General features: G+C 44.0%; 1 protein-coding gene across 1 annotated transcript in view; it reads right to left on the bottom strand.

Annotated features, from left to right (window-relative positions):
* The window catches only part of FER1L6 (fer-1 like family member 6), a 137,339-nt gene that overhangs the window by 67,553 nt on the left and 47,817 nt on the right, over positions 1 to 21,969 (bottom strand). Inside the window, exons 16-20 of the mRNA XM_065895151.1 lie at positions 20,934 to 21,034; positions 17,609 to 17,699; positions 13,888 to 14,007; positions 12,249 to 12,401; positions 4,268 to 4,445 (exon numbers count right to left, since the gene is read on the bottom strand). Coding sequence (XP_065751223.1) covers positions 4,268 to 4,445; positions 12,249 to 12,401; positions 13,888 to 14,007; positions 17,609 to 17,699; positions 20,934 to 21,034 — 643 coding nt within the window. The remainder of the gene's footprint in view (positions 1 to 4,267; positions 4,446 to 12,248; positions 12,402 to 13,887; positions 14,008 to 17,608; positions 17,700 to 20,933; positions 21,035 to 21,969) is intronic.

Here is a 21,969-nt window from a genome sequence, read left to right as displayed (position 1 = left end):
TTTTCAGAGCTAACTAATTCCAGAGCCTGGATTTCATTTCCGTCAGATTCCAAAATCCAAATCTCTTCCTAAAATACCACATTTTTTAAATCTATATGCAAAACGGCAACAGACTCACAGACATAGAAAACAAACTTGTGGCTACCAAAGGGGAGAGGGGTGGGGGGAGGAATAAATTAGGGGTATGTGATGAACGGATACAGACTACTATGTATGAAACAGATAAGCAACAGGATATATTGTACAGCACAAGGAATTATAGCCATTATTTTGTAATCACTTATAATGGAGTATGATCTGCAAAAATACTGGATCACTGTGCTGTACACCTGAAAATGATATCATATTGTAAGTCAATGATACTTCAATAAAAAATTTAAAAAGACCACATTTCACCTCTTAGTAAAACCTCCTGTTTCCAATGGTGTGTGTGTATAAGGGGGACATTTCTTCATTTTTGCTTCCATAAACTCAGTAAAGTCTTGAGTCATCCATCCATCCATTCTGCCATTCAGCCAGCCAATGTGATTTTGAGCACCTACAGTACACCAGGCACAGTTCTGGCCTCTGAGGATTCTGAAGCAGCTAAGACAGCCCCTGACCTTGGGGAGCTACAGGGGCGGGGCAGAAGACAAGCAAGTGCCCCAATCCCAGTGACAGGAGCCAGAGCTAAGTGTCCTGCAGGAGATACAGGCAGAGGGCATGGGAGGTTAAAGGCGGGAGTGAGCACACCTGGTTGACGGGATGGGAGGCAGAGACAGGGCTGCAGGTGGGGCAGACCAGGGTTCAGTGGGGGAACCCCAAAGAAGAGTTGAGTTAATCATATGTCCTGTTTCATGGACTTTATGATCCTTTGCCCTTGCCTGGCCCCTCTTGCTTTTTATATTCATTTGCTCCCTTTTACCCTCTTTTAAAAAAAAATATTTCGTTCATGGATCATGCCTTTGGTGTTGTATCTAAAAAATCATTGCCATACTTAAAATCATCTTGGTTTTCTCCTATATTATCTTCTAGGAGTCTTATAGTTTTGCATTTTGTATTTAGGCTTATGATCCATTTTGAGTTAACTTTTGCAAAGGTCATAAGTTCGATGTCTAGATTTATATTTTTGCATGTGGGTGTCCAGTTGTTCCAGCACCATTTGTTGAAAAGACTATGCTTGCTCCATTGTATTGCCTTCACCTGTTTGTCAAAGATCAACTGAATATATTTATGTAGGTTTATTTCTGGGCTCTCTATTGTGTTCCACTGACCTATTTGTCTATTCTTTTGCTAATACTGCACTGTCTTGATGATTGTAGCTTTTATAGTAAGTCGTGATGTCGGGTAGTGTCAGTCTTCCAACTTTGTTCTTCTTAATATTGTGTTGACTCTTCCGGGTTTCTGCCTCTCCACATGAACTTTAGAATCAGTTTGTCGATATCCACAAAACAACTTGCTGGGATTTTAATTGAGATTGCATTGAATCAAGAAAAACACTAAGCAACAGAAGTATCTACTTAAAATTGGAACAAGGAGATAAAAGCTTGGATAAGTTACAGAGGTAAATCCTCATCTTTCACAATGAGTAGCTATGTGTTAAATGTAAAATCAAGAAATAGTGATATAAACATATCATGTAGAATAAAGGGAGATAATTACCTTAACAAAAACTGTTAAAAGTGTTTTTCCCTTTTACCCTCTTACCCAAGAGAGCTCCTTAAAAGGGCGACAGTTAACAAAGGAACATTCAGCAGAGGGTTGAGGAATTTCCTGACCAGGGTATGTCAAGAGAGCCCACGCTCTCTAAGCATTCCTTAACATGCTACATAAGTGGGCAAATTTCTCAGCTGGGAGTGAACTTGAGAATAGCTCATTCCCTGAGATCATCCACAAGGTGTCCCTGAAGTGAGTCACCCCAGAATTTTAGCAGAGCTCCCAATACAACCACATAGGCAGGACACTGCACACCTCCAGGGGTCACCATTGACTTGGTCTAGGTTTTTGTTTTTCTGAAACCTTGAGTCTTACCAGCTCTGTTCCTTAGACTAGTAAAGCCAGCTTCCTCTTTGCTCCCATACTTTGGCCCATCTCTGTGCTGCGGCTCACCTTCCACGTGTGGTTATTAGAGACACGTCTGATTGCCCCCATTGGAGGGCCAGGATCACCTCTCCCACCACTCCTCATTCCCCACTAGTTTTCCCACCGTACCTTCCATATGCAGGTGCAAACTAATTATTGGTTGAATGGATATGTTCTGAAGCATAAAATGAACGAAGAAAGGAAATTCTCCAGGAGGTGTGGAAGGCAGCCAAAGCCATTAATGTCAGGGCACAGCTGAGCAAGTTTATTAGGTCATTCCATGAAAAGAACGTGCTGCAGAGGGTCAGAAAGCTTTGGAAAAAGCCTTTCCTCTCCTCTGAATCGTTAGTAGCTGGGACAGCAAATATGTCCAGGTACCTTGGGTCTCTAGAGATAGTGTCTATAGAAATAAAAAGGTAACTTGATGTGGGTGTTTTCACCCAAAGATGAAAACTCTAAAGACAGGATGGAAAGCAGTGGAAATAAGAGTTTGGAGACAGTTTGTTCCATCATTTACTAGCTGTGTGACCTTGGGCAATTTCTAAACACTTCCAATACATCCTTTCTCCACCTGTAAAATGAAGAAACCACCCAAGGTTGGTGTGAGAAATAAATCAAATCCTATGTGTAAAGTGTATGACACAATGCTTGGCATATGGTAGGGGTTGTGCATTTTTCAAAAAGAGCTGAGTTTTCCTTGCTCTTACGCATTGATATTGGGCATGGAAACCACGAGCTGAACCATTGGATAAATATCTCTAGAACTCTGTCTTCTCTAAGTATTGAGCCATTTAGGTTCCACTGGCAGTCAAGTTCAGTCAACATCAGAGGAGCCTTGTGCAACACGGGAAACCTGAATTTGTAGACAGTCTTCCAGTGTTTCAGACACTGGCTCAATTCAAAACTCAACTTCAGTTGAAGTGAAGGTAAAACTGTTCTACCCCATCTGAATTCAGCAGCAAGGATCGTGCAAATTGAAGCAATTTGGAAACGGAAAGCAAAATGCAACTGTAAGGCATTAATGATTAGAACAAAGTTCAAAATTATATGGAAATGGAAATATGATGGCACTCATAGAAAATACCTACGTAGAAGAGAGCATTACATAAACCATGCTGAACTGCTAAAAGCAGCCAACCCAAGAACCAAGCTAGAGAAACATGAGTGACCCCAATGATACCAGTTTCTACTGGGTCATTACTGGGAAATGTAAATGGCTACTGTTTATGGGTCAAAACCCCAATGCCATGTAAAAGGAAATCTGCTTTAATTCCACAGGTCCTATGAGCGCAAGAACTTACTGATGTCTCTTTAAAAGACATCTTTTGCTTTATTATTTTTAATATTGTATTTATTTTTGGCTGCATTGGGTCTTCGTTGCTGCATGCGGGCTTTCTCTAGTTGTGGCGAGCGGGGGCTACTCTTTGTTGCGGTGCATGGGCTTCTCATCGTGGTGGCTTCTCTTGTTGCAGAGCACAGGTTCTAGGCGCGCGGGCTTCAGTAATTGTGACACGTGGGCTAAGTAGTTGTGGCTCGTGGGCTCTGGAGCACAGGCTCAGTAGTTGTGGCGCATGGGCTTAGTTGCTCTGCGGCATGTGGGATCTTTCTGGACCAGGGATCGAACCCATGTCCCCTGCATTGGCAGGCGGATTCTTAACCACTGCACCACCAGGGAAGCTGAAAAAGACATCTTTTGCTTTAAATGCAAACTCAATCTATATAGTCTGTTAACAAAGAAACTCATATTGCCTTCTCTCCATTAACAGAAAAATATAAATATTTATTCCAGATATGTTTAATAACTTCACTTTATTCTTTAGATGGGACATTGGAAGGTCAGAAAGAAAACTTAGAAACTGTATTAAAAGAGGCAAACAAGGGGGCTTCCCTGGTGGCGCAGTGGTTGAGAGTCCGCCTGCCGATGCAGGGGACACAGGTTCGAGCCCCGGTCCAGGAGGATCCCACGTGCCGCGGAGCGGCTGGGCCCGTAAGCCATGGCCGCTGAGCCTGCGCATCCAGAGCCTGTGCTCCGCAACGGGAGAGGCCACAGCAGTGAGAGGCCCGCGTACCACAGAAAAAAAAAAAAAAAAAAAAAAAGAGGCAAATAAGTTGATCCTAAAATAATATGCAAACAGCTCATGAATGCCACCCCTCAGAAGCCCACCAGAGACATCTTATGACCCTCTTGGCCCAGTGGGCATCATACCTTTGTAGAGCAGGTTAGCTGGGGGTTTACTGATGCCAGCCCCTTTGGAGGACATTTCTGCTTCATAGCCTGCTGGTAAGTTGTTCAAAATGGCACTAGAGTGTCTGGTGGAGCCCAGCCACATGTACACGTCAATTTTCGCTTGCATCGACCAACCAGCTGGCTGTTTTCCAGGAAGCTGGGGAAAGGTTACAAGGAAGAGACCCCCTCATTAGTAGGAGCCATTGTGGGCCTCACTCTCTGAGAAAAGAGGTCCTTCCCTGGGGCTCCTATTAAAACGAGACCAATGACCCTAGTTGCCACGATGCACAGCTTTAGAGGAGGATCCAGGTTTAAGGGGGCCAGGACCTCAAACAGGCCCTGTGTGATCATTTAAACCTAACAGGTAGGTATGGTTATTACCCCTGTTTTATAGATGAGAAAACTCAGGCTCAGAGAGGCTAAATAAGTTCCTAAGATTACCCAGTTTTCAAGTGACGGAGCCAGGACTCGAACCAGGCGAGATGATACCAGATGTGGGCTCTGGACTCTGAACGCCCACAGCCTGCTTCTCTCCACACTGAGTTGAAATCCCCCTTCCCAGAACTTCCAATTGCCTTGAGTTCCAACCACAGCCTCTGCCTCTTTGCTGCTCAGAAGAACTCGAATTCTTCTTCCACAGGTCAGGCCCCTGTGGGCTTCGGGGCATCTACCTGCCCTACCATGTTGTTTCTTCCTGCTAGACACCTCTCATCCCTTCACCCCTCCCTCACGCAGTGTGGTTTCGAGTTCCCTCGCTACCCTGCTTTCCCTCCTTTAATGTACTCGGATTTGAATTTATATTTATGTTTGTTTGAATTTGTGTTTATGTGTGTAGTAGTGTGTGTGTGGTGTGTGGGTGTGTGCGTTCTCAACATGTGAAGGACACAACTCAATGCAGAGCGGCTCCTTTATTTCTCCATCACCAGGATTAGGGGCCTCCTCACGCCCATCTAAGGAACCTCAGGCCCCAGACTTGGCTGGGTGCAGGATTTCTGGCAAGGCTTTCGCTCGGAAAGTGGCCACCTCTCCAGATTTTGTTGACTCTTCTAAGTGCCTCTTCTTAGTGTTTCCTAGGATTTCCCATCAGTGCACAATTCCCCTTTCTTCTGCACCACTTGTTTTCCATGGAGAATCACAAAATCCCACTGGGAGAGGCTACCACTTGCTCTGACAATTTCCCAGGTACCCGTGGAAAGCCCCAGAACCCCAAACTGTGCCTGGTTCTTGGCCTGCCTTCCTGTCTTGCTCTGTGAGTTCCCCAAGAGGATTGTGAGCAACTCAGTTCAGCAGCTACTACCAAGTGCCACCAGACCTTGCTGAGGGAGTGGGGCCAGAAGCGTCTCACAATGACTGCGACACAGTCCTGGGCTTCCCTTCCAAGAGCTCACATCTAGACAGGGAGGCCGACTTGCATTCACTTACTCAAATGCAAGGTCAAGTGTAAGAGAGAAGATGCCATAGGACCAGAGGAGAAGCAGGTATATCCATCCTTTCTTTAATACTCACATATTCCAGTAGGCTTTAATAAGTACTTTGGAGTTGGACTCCTAGAGAAGGCATCCCAGGAGGAGGGAAGTGCCTGAACAGAGATACAGAGGCAGGAGCTAACTGTGGTGATTAGGGCTGACGTTTAGTGAGCACTTACTTGGTGCCAGGGACAGATTTGCTAAGAGCTTTCAGCAAAGAAAAAGCTGGAACAGAGAATGACACAGATGAGGCTGCAGAGTCCTGCTGAGTAGACGGAGGAGTTTAGATTTTATTCCTTAGGGAATAGGATGCCATGATTTATTCAGCTTTAAAAAAACAACTAGGGGGGGGCTTCCCTGGTGGCGCAGTGGTTGGGGGTCCGCCTGCCGATACAGGGGACACGGGTTCATGCCCCGGTCCGGGAAGATCCCACATGCCGCGGAGCGGCTGGGCCTGTGAACCATGGCCGCTGAGCCTGCGCGTCCGGAGCCTGTGCTCTGCAGCGGGAGAGGCCACAACAGTGAGTGGCCCGCGTAACGCGAAAAAAACAAACAAACAAAAAAAAACAACTAAGGGGGCTTCCCTGCTGGCTCAGTGGTTAAGAATCCGCCTGACAATGCAGGGGACACGGGTTCGAGCCCTGGTCCAGGAAGATCCCACATGCTGCGGAGCAACTAAGCCCGTGAGCCACAACTACTGAGCCCACGTGCCACAACTACTGAAGCCCGCACGCCTAGAGCCTGTGCACCACAACAAGAGAAGCCACCGCAATGATAAGCCCACGCACCTCAACGAAGAGTAGCCCCAGCTCGCCACAACTAGAGAAAGCCCGCACGCAGCAACGAAGACCCGATGCAGCCAAAAAAAAAGAAAAAGTGATACTTCCAAAAAATTTTAAGAAAAGAAACAACTAAGGTCATTTTGCTGTTAGTAAAGACAACCAGTCTGCAACTCATCATTTTAAAAATTATAATAAGACAAAACACCCTCAATTCATCACTTCCACAATAATAATGAAAATAGCTAAAATGGCATTGAGCACTTGTTCAATCAGACAAATAGCTATTGAGAGCCTAAGGTTATTTTGTTGTAATAAAAGCAATCCCTCTGCCATCTGTATACATCCTGAGGACATCAATTCACAAAGGCAGGATTTTTGGCTGTCATATCACAGTGATGTCCCCAGTGCCTAAAATAGTACTTGGCACTCAGGAAGCACTCAGAAAATATTTGTTGAATTATTTATTTCTTTTTCTAATAATAATATTTTACATGTGCTGAGCACTTACATTGTCCCAGGCCCTGGTCTAATGTTCCTCCCTACACACAGAACGGCCTATTACTTGCATACTATTAACAACCAATAGGTTATCATTCATCTTCATGACGACTGTAAAATAAATTCTTTCATTATGTGTATTTTAAAGATGAAGAAGTGGAGGTTCAGAGAGGTTAAGACAATTGTCCAATGTCACAAAGCCAGGCAGGGACGGAGCCAAGACTCAACCCTGCTCTACCTGGCTCCAGAGCCCATCCTCTTGGCCCAAGCTCCTCATACACTGGTACGTGTACCTGTGCATGTGAACTGCTGGGGCATCTGGTTAAAATATAAATTCTGACTCAGCGGGTATGGGGTGGGATTTGAGATTTCTCCCTGTTGGTGCTTATCCTGCTGGTCTATGGACCACAGTTTTAAGTGTTTGAGTAGCAAGACTCTTAACTCTGCTGTGTTGCCCCCAAGCAGGTCCGATATCCTTTGCTTCTTAAAGTAAAACAAAAACACAAAACGTCCTTCATCTCTACTGCTATGAAAACAACCTGTATATGTGAATTCATGGCTAGAAACGAAAACTCAGCTAACATCTTGTGAAAATGTTATACAAGGACCATGGCTGCATGCCTAAAGTTTGCCGTTTATACATCTTTTTAAAAATACACACCTTGAAATTGTTTGCAAGACAATGCAGTCTCTCACTTAGGAATCCAAGTTGGAACTCACGCACCATCACTGAGCACCTTCCTAGGTGCTCACAGAAACAACAACCCACGTTTCACTTCACGTGCATTTCCAGCCTCAGCTGTCTTCCCTGCCTTCCCCTCCCCCGCTCTCCCCTTCCTCTCATGTGCTCCTGAAGCCTGACCAACCAGAGCAACTTCTTTCCTTTTAAGAATAGCATGGCAGGGCAGGGAGGGAAAGAGAAAAACAACAACAACAAAGAAAAATAATTATAGAATGCAAAATTGCGTCAAAAAAGTATGATCACCAATGTGTAAAAACTGCACGAGACAGAACGCTAAAGTCTTAGCCTCTCCTGTAACCCACCCACCTCCCCTCCGGGGTCCTGGTGAAATGCCAGCTGTCTTACAAAAGAAGGGAAATCTTGGCCAGTCAGAAAAAGGAGAGAGAGATGGTCATTCACACAAACTGTGTTGAAGTTGGTCCATCAATATTAGTGTGAGAAAGGTGTGTTTGCCTTGTAGAGACTTCACTTTGAGGCAGGACCTGGAAGGGTGTCTGCAGCTACGACTTTCTGCTGCATCCTAGGGAAAGCTGGATGGAAACCTGGAGGCCTGAGAGGAAGAGTCTGGACTCAGGGCTGTGGAGCAGAAGCCAGGATAGAGGTGGAAACGAGACTGAGGAGTGGCGGACTCAGCACTGAGAGGTGACTCGAGAAAAAAGAAGGTTGGGCTGCTGCATCCATCTCCCACAGGAAGAGTTTCCTTTTAGAATGAATGTCCTTTTCTGAGACTGAAGGGGGAGAATTCTGCTTTTCTGGATGGTGGATTAGGCTGAGCTCAGCAAATTCTGTTGCAGCATTTTCAGTAACATTATGAATATATTTAGATTAGAGAGAAAGAAAGATCATGGAACAGGGACCATGAAAACCTGACTGCCGTTCCAGATTTACTATTACCTAGCCATGTGACTTCAGGTGAGGCAGTTTTGTTTCCTTTAGATTAATTAATATTCCCTCAACCTGGGCCCCCTAGGCATAGCAGTTTCCTAAAATTTGTAAATAGCTATTCTAGATGAATAAGGTTGACAAGCATGGGTCGTAAAAGATGATTCCTGACTGCAGGACGTTGACTTTTCTACTGGTTGACGGGCACTGTGAAACTCCAAGAGGGGGATACAACGGCAGACTCTAAATGTGTTTGAACACGGGGTGTTTATGGCGCCACTCAAAGGACAGCTGTTCTGTGGAACAAACTTTGAGGCGACTCTGGAAAAAATCTAGAGATCTGAGAGATTTACATTCTGTGCTTTGTCTCACTCACTGCACTTTCTAATTCCCCGTTAAGAAACCGGAGTGACCAGCAGGTGGGTGAATCCTTTGTCTCCCTGAAGCAGCTCTTGCTTTTTTCAGATTCACCAATTCAGTGAAGAGAAACAGGGCCTAAAGGGAGGTGGCGGGAGGGAGTTAAAAGCAGGGATAACAAACGTAAGGTAGATAGCTAGTGGGAAGCAGCCGCATAGCACAGGGAGATCAGCTCTGGTGCTTTGTGACCACCTAGAGGGGTGGGATAGGGAGGGTGGGAGGGAGGGAGACGCAAGAGGGAAGAGATATGGGAAAAAAAAAAAAAAAAAGAAAAGAAAAGGAAAACAAAGCAGGGGTAACAATCAGAACTGGAATGAAAATAGTTTTCATCTTATCAAGATGTTTCATCATGTCAGGACAATCGAACATGTTCAACATTTACAAAGCTATCACCCAAAGCAATCCCAATGACAAAAGGAAAATCCAGATAAAGAAGTAAGCCAAGGCCACAGGGCAAAGGTCCTGAATTCCCAGTTAGGTCTGTTCTCTGGCTTTAGTTGACAGTTGTTCTCTGTTCTAATTTTAAATGATTCTGGGATACATCAAAATATTTAGGAAGGAATAACTTTATGCTGGTTTTCTCTTATTTTTAGCACAGGGCTTTCTGAAATGATTTGCTATTTTTAAGACAGGTGTTTCTTTCAACCCCAGAATTCCTTGGAATGAGAAAGCTGAAGAAATATTTGTGGTGAATAACTAGGGTGAGTTTTTCTTTTTCAGTTACAGTTTTACAGAGGTGGGTTTAAAAATCCTTTTGTACATATGACAGAAAATATTGGGTTGGCCAAAAAGTTCATTCGGGGTTTTCCCTAACATACAGAACCACAAACACTTCCCTGGATGTGAAGGGGGCACACAATGCCAGAAATGTCCCCTAGATGTTGGATTTCCATTTGTTTGAATGCCCACATTTATTGCGTGATGACCCCGGCGGACGTACACTCTGTGTTCTTTTATGTGCAGTTATCCACTTAATCCTCAACATCACATCCCTATTTGAAGGATGAAGAACAGGAGACACAGAGATGTTACGTAACATTCCCCAAGTCATACAGCTCCTAAATATTAGCCCTGGAATTCACTAATAGGTAAAATTGTATTCCCCTCAAATGCATATGTTGAAGTCCCAACCTCTAGTACCTTGGAATATGACCTTATTTGGAAATAGGGTCATTACAGACAGAGTTAACATGAGCTCAATCTGGAGTAGGATTCTTATAAAAAGGACATCATAGGAAAAGAGACATGCACACAGGGAGAACATGATATAAAGATTGGAGTTATGCTCCCACAAGCCAAGGAGCTACCAGAAGCTAGAAGAGATGCTTCCCTAGCACCTTCAGAGGGAGCACGGCCCTAGCAATCCCTTTGTGTCAGCTTTCCAGCCTTCAAAACTGGGAGATAATAAACTTCTGTGGTTCAAGCCACACGGTAGCACTTTGTTACAACAGCCCTAGTAAACGAATACAAATTCCAACCCAGATTCACCTTATTTCAAAGCTCAAGTATTAAACCAGTACCTGTAACGCCTCTTCTGTCTGCCCCCCATAACAATCACATCAACAGTAGACTCTAGCCATTGGATGCGCTTTGAGGCTGTCTAATCCAGCTGCCCACTGCCATATTCATACCAAGGGGAGAAAGAACACATTGTGGACCTCCATTTAGGGAACTATTTCCCTGTAATGGCTCTCGTGGGGCCCAGTTCTAGCCTCTGGAAACACACACGTGCGCGCGCACACACACAATCATCCCACCATCCACGTGGAAGCCCTACGAACACAAAATCTCTATCATACTGTCAAATCTCTCTTCTAGTTAAACATTGTCATCTCCTCACCTATTCTTCACATGGCATGGTTTTGAGCCTTCTCATCCTCCTTCTAAGGTAGTGGAAGAATAATTATGTTGTAGCAAATAATCAGAACTCAGATTGGCAGGACAGCCCACTGTGAGTTGGGAAAGTTAATCAGTCAAATCACACACTGTTGTTGCCAGCCATTGGTGAGTGTTAAGCTTTTGGACCAGTCTTTCTCCATGTTTGCTCAAATTCTCTCTTGGGATAGAAATGTCTTTGTAGTAGAGGTAAAATACCCAGGGTCTCCAGGAAAGGCTCAAATCTTGATTTAAAGACAGTAGGATCGGGCTTCCCTGGTGGCGCAGTGGTTGAGAGTCCGCCTGCCGATGCAGGGGACATGGGTTCGTGCCCCGGTCTGGGAGGATCCCACATGCCGCAGAGCGGCTGGGCCCGTGAGCTATGGCCGCTGAGCCTGCGCGCCCGGAGCCTGTGCTCCGCAGCGGGAGAGGCCGCAGCAGTGAGAGACCCGCGTACCGCAAAAAAAAAAAAAAAAAAAAAGACAGTAGGATCTATCCAGAGATTGTGCCTATGAGCCTGTGTTCATGAATGGTGCAGGGACCCAAGATGAAAAGACTATCATATCTTTACAGTGTAAAGCCGCCAGGAATCCTGAACTAGCAGTTCTGTGGAAGAGCAACCTCTCCTCTTGTAATTTTCTTTGAAGTCTATTTTTTAAATATAGATGAACTTGTGTAAAATGATGCCATAGATAAATTACTCAAGAGAAAAGTAGAGAGGAAACTAATAGAAAAAAATGTTCATTCTTCTTAGTAATCAAAGAAGTAAAAATTAAAATAACCTTAAGATATCTGCACTAGATTTTTAAAAAAACACCTTATATGTCTCTGGTGACATAGTTATTGGAAAATTGGAAAATATTCAGCCCCAGGATGGTCTCATTGAATCAAGAGGGGGCAAGATGTTCTAGTTATCCTCAGACTTTCGAAAGTCTTAGCGTCTAGTCAGAGATCTGGACACACACTAGGAATGCTGTGCAACCCAGGAAAAACAGACGTTCCCATCCTTGAGTCAAAAATAGTACAGACTGTGACCTTTGATGAAATACCAGAAATTCCATGGGGAAGGGCGTGTCCCTGGGCCAGGAGCCTGAGCAAGAGCCCCTCGCCTTGGTGAATGAGGGCTGAGCAGAGAGGAGCAGGGAGGAGTCTCTTCCCTCTCAGCAATGATGCATGGGGTTCCCTGAGAAATTGGCCTAGAAGCCAGGAGCCAGCTCTTCCCTTGCCATCTGGGACCCATTCATAAAAAAGACAATAAAGAGTCTGATCAGAAAAAAAAAAAAATAGTACAGACTTACTTTGAGGAAGTGAGTTTTGATCTTCCCGCAGTGTTGACCCATCTGCTTCCTGATGGGGGAATAGAGCAAGTCCTTGGCGGCGATGCGGGCATATGCCACCCTCCTGCTGTTGCTCAGCATCCAGATGAGGATGTCAGGGATGGTGTGCTGTGGCTGTGGAGAAGGAGGGGATGGATTTGAGATGTGGGTGTTTACACAGCACCCCCAGGGTTCTCCTATCCTGCACCAGCACCCCTTCTGCACAAGTTCTGTCACTTAAACTTTCTGGGTACTGAAACACCCGTGCAACCGAGCAAGTTAAGCGTGGCTTCTTTGAGAAAGTCTTAGGTCACGGAAGCCCCATACGCCAAACTGCTTATCATGCTTTGACAACATGCAAGTCGGACCCGTGACTTGGCATCTCTGGTGGCCTATTTTTCTCCATCTGCAGAACAAACGTTTGTTCCACCTTCCCATGGGTTTTTTCTTTGCAATCTTGTAATCATGATTTGGCTTCCAGCATTGGACCTCCTAAGAGCCAGGTAACATTTCCAGAACATTCAAATGAAACACCAAAAATCCATGAATGTCTTTGGATGTCTTTCCATCCGCTCTGAAGGAAGGAAAAACAATTTTACAAGGGATTTTATACCTAAAATATAATTGCTAAGTATTTTCGCTCCATTATAGGTGTTTATTCAGGAGAAACTGCACTCAGTTGCACAGAAAATTAGAATTTAAAGTTGAGCTAATCAAGGTAAGAATTGCAGAATTCCCTGCCAAGAGGCCCATTATGTTGTGAGTGTTTGAAATGCACATTGCTGAGCCAGTATAGCTTCCAAAACAAAAGGGAGGCACATTGTCATAAACTAGGCTTTGACATTCTCAGACTGGAAGCAGATACTTTTTCTAACCCCGTAATCCTCTAGTGTAATTGGTACCCTAAGAAGGCATCCCTTCTCTCTTGACAGGGAAACAGAGACATCCTCGTGGAGGTTTTCTGGCCACATGGTCAGTCAGTCACAGACCTAGTTTGAACCTTCTGGGTGCTTATTAAAATTCCTGCATTCCAAGGTGACTATCTCACGGCTTGTTATGCCTCCAGGGAATGATGAATTTGCAACAGGAAAAAAAGCTTTCAAGGACAACAGAAGCAGTAACTCTGTACCTCTCCCTGAAAACTTCCGCCACAAAATCTAGTATTTAACAGAAGCAAATACGAGGACTTTTTTTAGATCATTCTGGTAGTCACCAGAAGATACTGCTTACAATTAACTTTAAAATGAGAAGCTGTTTTAACTTTTACTGGACATGAGTTTCAATTTGCTTGCAGTTAAAAACCTATCAAAGATCCCATGTTTATTTTGACTTTTCTTGATCCTATTAAGGAGTGTGCTTTATTATTATTTATTAGTATTTAGGTATGTGCTTTTTATTTCAGCTGCATACTCAGGCTTCGTGAAAAAAATCAATAAAGCCATACATGTTTGGCTTAATTTAAAACCCCCTCCTTCACCCTTCAAGCGAATGGTACCTGCTCAGCTCAGCAGGGCTTGAGAGAAAACACTGCTCATCTTTCATTCTCATCAAACATTCAAGCCCCACTGGGAAGATATTCGGTCTCATCTTCCAAATGACCTTTGCCTTTAAAGTTGATTACCTCATCCACAAGAAAGCGGATTTTTTCCACAAAGTTTTGGGCCGCCTGGATCATTTCATCAAGAGATAACTTTTTCTTCTGCTGCTGAGTGAGCCCCTTGGCCTCCTTGGCTATGGCCTCCTAAAACAAAACAAGAGTCGGTGTAGATCTTTCTAGAAATCTGGTTAGCGAGCACAGTCCTGTTGCTGGAGATTCCTGAAAGTGCTTGTAAGTTCCATGCTGAGACACTCATGAGGGCTGTTTCGGGCTCTGCTATGGGGCACGCTGCCCATTAACAGCAATTTGGTAGGACTATGGGGACAGTGAATATTATCTCAGCTTCATTTGACAGATGAGAAGCTGAGGCCCAGAGAAGCCAGAGGTTTGTCACGGTCCCATAGCTCTTTAGTCAAGACCTGAATCTGATACTGACAACAACAACAGCTAAAATAGATTGAGCTCTTACTCTGCACGGGGCAATGTTATATCTGCTGTATTAACCCTTAGGACTCCTCACAGCGACCTTACGGGGTAGGTACTATCATTCCCATTTTACAGCAGAGGAAACAGAGTCATGCAGCTACAGAGAGGCAGAGCTGGACTTGACCCCCTGCTGAGTCCAGAGGCCATGTCCTTCATCACTGCTCTCACCACCTCTCCCCGGAGGCACAGTAGATGCTTCCAGACCAAGCTGGCACCAGGGAGATCTGTGTGCGTGGTTGGAGCATCTTAAAGTGTTTATTTTGATTTATTCATTCAGCCTGCATTCATGTTCTTAGGGGGAAAAAAACCAAACACTTTGCAGTGATTTCTAAGGCCCTGCATGAGTGGGTCCCGCCCACTGGCTGCCTCATCTTGGACTGCTTCACTCACTGGGCCTCAGGAGGTCCTAAAACACGCCCAGCTCCCCCTCCAGACTGGGATGCTTAAGGTTCCTCTTGACCACATGTTCTCCCTAGACTCTGCATGGCTGGTTTCTCCTCAGGCCTCCACTGCCATGATACCACTGTCATATATTCTCCCACATTTTCCCAATCACTGTGGCCTTTTAAAATGCCCTTCATTAAAAAAAAAAAAAAAAATGCCCTTCATAATCATAACCTGTAATCGTTTTTATTTACTTTTTGTTATCTATCTTCTGTCTTCCCCACTCAAATGTTAACTTTGCAAGGACAGGGGGCCCCTCGGTCTTGTTCTTACCTTGAATACTGAGAGTCTGGTGGAGTTCCTGCACATAGTGGGTGTTAAATAAATGTTTGTGAAATGAACAGACCAGTCAATAAATTCCTCAAGAACAAGCACCAAGTACTGACAGCCTTGTGTCTCCAGCACCCAGCACAGGGCCTGGCACCGAAGAAGCCCTCTGATTAGAGGACCTGAATACCTGCTATGCACCAGGCACCATCCCAGGAGCCAAGGCCTGGGACAAGAGGAGGACTCAAGCTTCCTTTCCTTGAGACTTTGACAGTTGGTGAGGTGAAAGCAATATATGCAAATAACTAAAATGTGTAATGCATCATGGGACCAGAGGGGCCAAAGCCAGGTTTTATGGATAATATGATATTTGTGCTGAGCAAAAAACGCATTGAATTCATCAGATGATAAGAAGAAAAAGTACAGTCCAGTTGGAAGGAACAATTACATATGAAGGCACGTAATCAGTGAGGGTTCAGAATCGTTGGCACATAGATACATGGGAAGGGAGCAATGAGAGACAAGGCTGGGAGACTAGGCTGGGACAAGACGGTGAACAGCCCTGTATATCATGCACAGAGGAATTTGGCCTTTATCTTATGAACAACTGGGAGACTCCAATCTTTTGTTTTTAATAAATTTATTTATTTATGGCTGTGTTGGGTCTTTGTTGCTGCGCGCAGGCTTTCTCTAGTTGCAGTGAGCGGGGGCTACTCTTCGTTGCGGTGCGTGGGCTTCTCACTGCAGAGCACGGGCTCTAAGCGCGCGGGCTTCAGTAGAGCACAGGCTCAGTAGTTGTGGCGCACGGGCTTAATTGCTCCGCGGCATGTGGGATCTTCCCTGACAAGGGCTCAAACCTGTGTCTCCTGCATTGGCAGGCGGATTCTTAACCACTGAGCCACCAGGGAAGCCCTCCAGTGGTTTTTTTAATCAAGAGAGATCTAAGCAGATTTGTGTTTTGGAGACCATTCTGGCCGCGGTATGGAAGGTGGACTAGGGGAAGATGACTGTGATAGCCCTGGCCAGAGACGCTAAAGCACTCGGGTTAGGCAGTGGTCCTGGGGATGAAGAATGGAGTGAGTGCCAGAGTCTTTAAGGGCCGGGGTCTCAACCCGGCCTGGGGTCAAAATGACCGTTTAGTGTGAGGTATAGCAGGGGTCCCCAACCCCCGGGCTGTAGACCAGTAGCGGTCCGCGGCCTGTTAGGCACCGGGCCGCACAGCAGGAGGTGGGCGGCGGGCGAACGAGTGAAGCTACATCTGCCTTTCCCCGTCGCTCCCATTACCGCCTGAACCACTCCCACTGCCCCCCCTCCCGCCCCCATCTGTGGAAAAATCCTGTCCACGAAAGTGGTCCCTGGGGCCAAAAAGGTTGGGGACCGCTGAGGTACAGGATTCAAAGTTGATTCTTAAGCTTCTGATTGGAGCAACAAGTGAGGCTGGTGGTACAAATACAGGACAGGGAACAAGCTTCGGTGGGCAGATGATGGGCTGAGTGGGATACGTTGAGTCAGAGGTGCTATGAGGCAAGCAGTGGACGTGTCCACCCAGAGGCTGGAAATGCGGAGACAGAGCTGGGCCACTGCAAAGCACGAAGTCTTGGGCTTGTTCAGGACAAGGACTGTCAGACACAGGAAACGAGAGAGCTGTGCGGGCTATCTGTGGAGGACGTGCACCGCAGAGACAGTCAGAGGTGCTGAGGAAGACATTCAGTAGGAAATAGATCTTACATACGGTGGGAATCTGGCCTCCTTGGAGTAGAGGAGGACACAAAACTTCACTTATTGTTCTGGAAAGCAGGATGAGTCAAGTGTTCAGAGACTCGGGCTTTAGTCTCTGGAGTATGATTAACCAGCTGTGACCCTTAAATAAAATCATTTAACCTCTGTGGGCCTCATTCACATCTTTAAAAATGTCCCTGGCCAAATATTGAGTAATTTTATTTTGCAGAATTATCATGGCCTCAAACAGGACGTCCCTTGGTGCCATTGCTGGAACTGAAGTTTCAAGGAGAGACAATCAGGGTCTGACTTGGTCTGGCGTTTGTCAGTCGTCACTCATTCAATAGCAACCGAACATCTCTAAGTCACTCAGCACTGTGCAGGGTCTCCAGGGCACAGAGAGGTACCAGCCACTGCCCTGCCCTCAGGTAGTGCTCACAGCTTTTCACACAATTCATAATGGGAGGACACCAAGGAGAGGTAGTTGAGTTATGTCTTTTTGTCTCTCAGCTTAGGAGGCAGAAGGTTAAGTGAAAGAGTCCACAGCCTTTGACAAAATACAAACGTCAAGAAAATGAACAAGTCCTACATCAGAACAGAATATAGCGCTGGTGGGCTTCTAGCTCATTCTTGTAAACATTCAGTAAATGCTAGTTCCTCTCCAACTCACTCATCTATTTATTCCCTTCCCATTCTTCTATATCACACAACTGTATAACTTTTAGAACTTTATCCTCATGTGCTCTATGACCTATGCTTCATCCATGAGGTTTATTTTTAAAGCACACGTTTTAGTTCTTTGCAAAAGTATAAATAGATTTTCACATACCAGCTCCTGCCAATAGAGCGTAAGTCGTTTCTTATCTAAATTGGTTTGGTTCAACATCTTGGGTTTCTTTTCCACTTCAGAGATAAAGGCACTATAAGAGAATAACAATTTTGAAACCTACTTAGTGAAAATTCATTTATATAATTCCAGAGGTTTGCAAGTATACTTTCTGTAATACAATAGGAAAGTTGATGAAGCCACAGAACCAAGATTTTTCATTTTGGATTAAGCAGTAAGGCACTAACTTTTCTATGAGACAAAATGAGAATGGGAAATAGTGCCAGGCCTCACATTAGTTTTGGGGATGTTTGTTTTTCTACTTTCTTTCAGTATATACCTATTGTGATTCCTATCCAAGTTCATAACAGCAAACACAAAATAATGCAGTTTTCCTTTATCTTACAAATTTAACACACACCAAAATGTTCCTGAAAATTGTATGTAGAGCAAATATTTTAGACTCAAAACTGGGCTATGTCTTCACATTTTTAAAACCATACAAAGGACTGAACAGTAACGTTTTGAGGGATGAAGTTAAAAAGGTATTCAATAGGAAAATGGTAATGGTTATAAATGCAATTGAAGAAGAAAGAGAAATGACTTTAAATTTGGGGAAATAAGATATTCCCTCATCAGCAATAAATTAAAATCGATACCATTTTCACTTACTAAAAACCAGGTAATATTCAAGGTTGATAATATTCAAAGGGAAATAGTCACTCTCCTCTATTATGATAGGAGAGTGTTAATTATTATAATGTTTCAGAGGTTATTTGACAGCATCTATCAAAATTTAAATGTCCATATAATTTGATCCAAAAATTATACTAGAATTCTACCCTTCAAAAATAACTGAAGATTCTTGCAAAAATATGTTTACATAGTAATGTTTATTGTAGCATTGTTTATAGTAGCAAAATAAATCAGAACTTAAATATAAGGGACTAGTTAAATACTACATGATACATATCACGTGACCGAACACTGGGGATGAGTATTAGGTGCTACTGTAGAAAGATACCAGTGATACATTGCTGAGTGAAAAAGCAATCTGCTGAACAAAGTGTGTGACGTTTATTTTTATGAATGTGTGTGTTTGCAAATGCACAGAAAAAAAGGAAGACAAATCAAACTCTTCTCTCTGAGTGGGATTGGAGAGAGAGTTGAGAACACTTTTCCTTTATACCTCCTGCATTTTGTTGTTGTTGAAGATGAGCATGTAGTATTTCTGTGATGAAAAGAATCAATTACAAAAGAACAAAAGGGGGATCTAAGATGACACACCTTCCAGGGAGGGGTCCCACACCAGAGCTCTGCCTGCTGGTAACTGGAAACTTCAATCAGAAATTTTCTTTGGACATACTAGTCATTGCATTTTCTCTTCATTTTTAAAAAGAATAAAAAGGAGTCTATTTTGAGGAGGGAGTCTTGGTGCCACCTGTCTACCTTTCTTTCCTAGAGGCAGAAGGAATCCATTCCACTCCCAGGATGGATCAGCTCTAGGAAACATGGATGCTTCTAATCTCTCTCCCTTCCTCACAGGGGGAGAAGTAAATTATTTCCCCATCAGAATGGGGGTAGATGACTTTGGCACGTGATTCTGTCCATCCCTCATCTTTCAGACCCCGCCCACTGCCAGCTGTGGGCGGCCTCCTCACCTGTACACAGCAGGTGGCCTGTCCCTTCTGGTGGGAAGCCCCAAAGTCCAGCTGCTCAACCTCAAACAGCTGGGGGGACCACAAAGTCTCCTTGACCTCAGGTACAAACTTTTTTCTCAAATCCAGGTTTACCAAATATAAAATGAACGTTTGATCTCTGTCTGACCCTCATGAATATTTTTTCAGTTGGCTTTAAACTTGAAGAGAAAAGGGAATAATTATCACTTCTAAGTAACCCCCTAATAGAGAAAAGTTATTGAGCTATGAATTTGCCCGCAATTTCTAAAAATATGACCATGAAGCTTTTAAGGATGCTTCAAGGGATCTGCAGGTGACACTTAGCTCACAGCAGGAGTAGCCCTGATATATATTGCTTCTATATGAAAAACAGAAAAGAAAGAAGAGAGAAAAAACTACATATTTATTTCTTTGCTTTCTTTTTTTTAAGTGAAAAAGGCTTGGGTAGTTGAGAGAATAGGAAAGACGAAACTTACAAAGCTGAACACAAGAATCTATTAATTTTTTTCTTTCCATCACATGAACAGCCATTCCTTTTCCATTGATTCTATTATAACAAATTCTCATTATTGCTCACGTCTTGACCCAATTCATCAGGTTGTTTCCTTATCGGGAAGGCAGCCTCTAAGATGGCCCCAATGACCCCCACCTCCTACTCTTCTTGCCATTGTGCGGTTCATCCCCTTTGAATGTGCACTGGTCCTAGTGACTCGCTTCTAACAGAAGACATCAAGACTGATGGGATGGCACGCCCAAGATTAGGTTATGAAAGACCGTGACGTCCATCTTATCGGCATGTTCTCTCTGACTCCTCTTTCTTACTCATTCTGATGCAGGCAGCTGCCATGCCGTGAGAGGTAGCTTGGAGAGGCTCACGTGGCAAGGAATTGAGGATGACCTCCAAACAACAGCTAGCAGGGAAATGGAGTCCTCAATCATCCTCAATCCAACAGCTCATGAAGAAGTGAATTCTGCAAATGTCCGTATGAGTGATCTGGGAAGTGAGTCCTTCCCAGTCGAGCCCTGAGGTAACTGTAGCCTTAGTCAATGCCTTGATTGCAGCCTGGGAGAGGTCCTGAGCCAAGGACCCAGCTAAGCCACACCTGCATTCATGACCCAAGAAACTGTGAAATAATAAATGTGTAAGCCACTAAATTTGAGGGTTATTGTTACTCTGTAATAGATAACTAATACACCCTGTTTTTTCATCTTTTATTATATTGTCTACCTCCTGGAATAAAAGTCATTAATTGGTGCTTATTAATGTGGTGTATAAAAAATTCTATTAAATAGCATTTGATATAATTTATCCATCTACTTGCCAAATACTTGTTGAGTACCTACCAGATGCAAAGAGCCATGCTGGACACTAACACTACCAGCATTTTTCTTGTTTCATAAAATGTCTCTGCAGTCTTTCTTGTCTTCTCTTTTCCTTTGTTTTTCCCCGCTTTGCTTTATGTTTTAGTTAAGTGTCAGGAAGCAGTAGTGAGCCCACAGTTGCAGCTAAATTACTGAACAAAATTAAGATGGATATAACACTATTCAATGCCCGTATGAATGCACGTAAAATCGACCATTTTCTAAGGTAGTTAAAAGCTGATTCCGTATCTGCTGAGCTACCCAGATGACAGCTGTCTCTGCAGTACCTGCTTTGACTGACAAAGTCAGTGAGCACCATCTTCATTTTCTCTTCCGGGGCTTCCTCTGAAATCTTAATCAGTTCTTTCACTTCCTCTATACCTTCATCCTGAAAACAAACCACAGAGGTGGGGGGATGAGAGGTGGGAATGAGACACCATAGTGGAGATACTGATTCTAACACCCACAGAAATAATATCGAACTAATATTTTGTTTTGAAAATGAAGGAACATATCTCTTGTTTTTTCGTGTATGTCTGAACAGGGAAATGCTACTGCATTCTAACTTCGAACCTTCCTTTCTTAACTGGAATTGGCCCAGATTCAAGTCTTCTCCTGTGTTGTTCAAACTCAGTGCTTCTGTCCCAGATTTATTCCATTTATTTAGAATCTACCTTGTGAGGGAAACCTAATGTCATGGGAAATACCTAACAAAGTAGAGTAAATTAGATAGAATTATCAAAAACTTTAAAAGCAATGTTCATGCCAGTTTGTTATATAGGAGTATAACCACACTGGATAATCCCCGAAACTAACAGGCTATCAATTCTTCTGATTATGGGGGTTTTTGTCAGGGGTGGGGTGTTGAGGGAAAAGAAGACAGGTTGTATATGACATTGGCTATATGCTTGTGTACTTAATCTTTGTACTTTTCCTCTGGATCCTAAATTCTAGGGTTCCATTTCATGGCTTGGAGGAAAATGGCACCCAAGGGGCAGTGTACATGTCACCACTGCTTTGCTAGAATTTACAACAACAACATCCTCCATCACATGCCTAGGGACATATATTTCCCTCTTTCCCCCTTCACTGTAAGTACAGGCAACACTGTGGAGCGGTTAAAGGTTTAGGCTTGGGAGTCAGACTACCTACGACATCCAAATCCAGGTTTTATCAGGTGACCTCACCCACTTCTGCCCAGTTTCCTCATCTGTAAAATCTGGTAATAATGGTACCCACCTATAGCCCCATAGGGAGATGTGAACTTCTTCAAACCGTGCTTGGTGCTTAGTAAACATTCAGTCAGGTTAGCCATGATATGCC

This window comes from Phocoena phocoena, chromosome 17 (genome assembly GCF_963924675.1).
Source record: "Phocoena phocoena chromosome 17, mPhoPho1.1, whole genome shotgun sequence".
Classification (NCBI taxonomy): domain Eukaryota; kingdom Metazoa; phylum Chordata; class Mammalia; order Artiodactyla; family Phocoenidae; genus Phocoena; species Phocoena phocoena.
The sequence above is the reverse complement of the archived record's forward strand: the minus strand, read 5'-3'. Positions and strand labels throughout refer to the sequence as shown.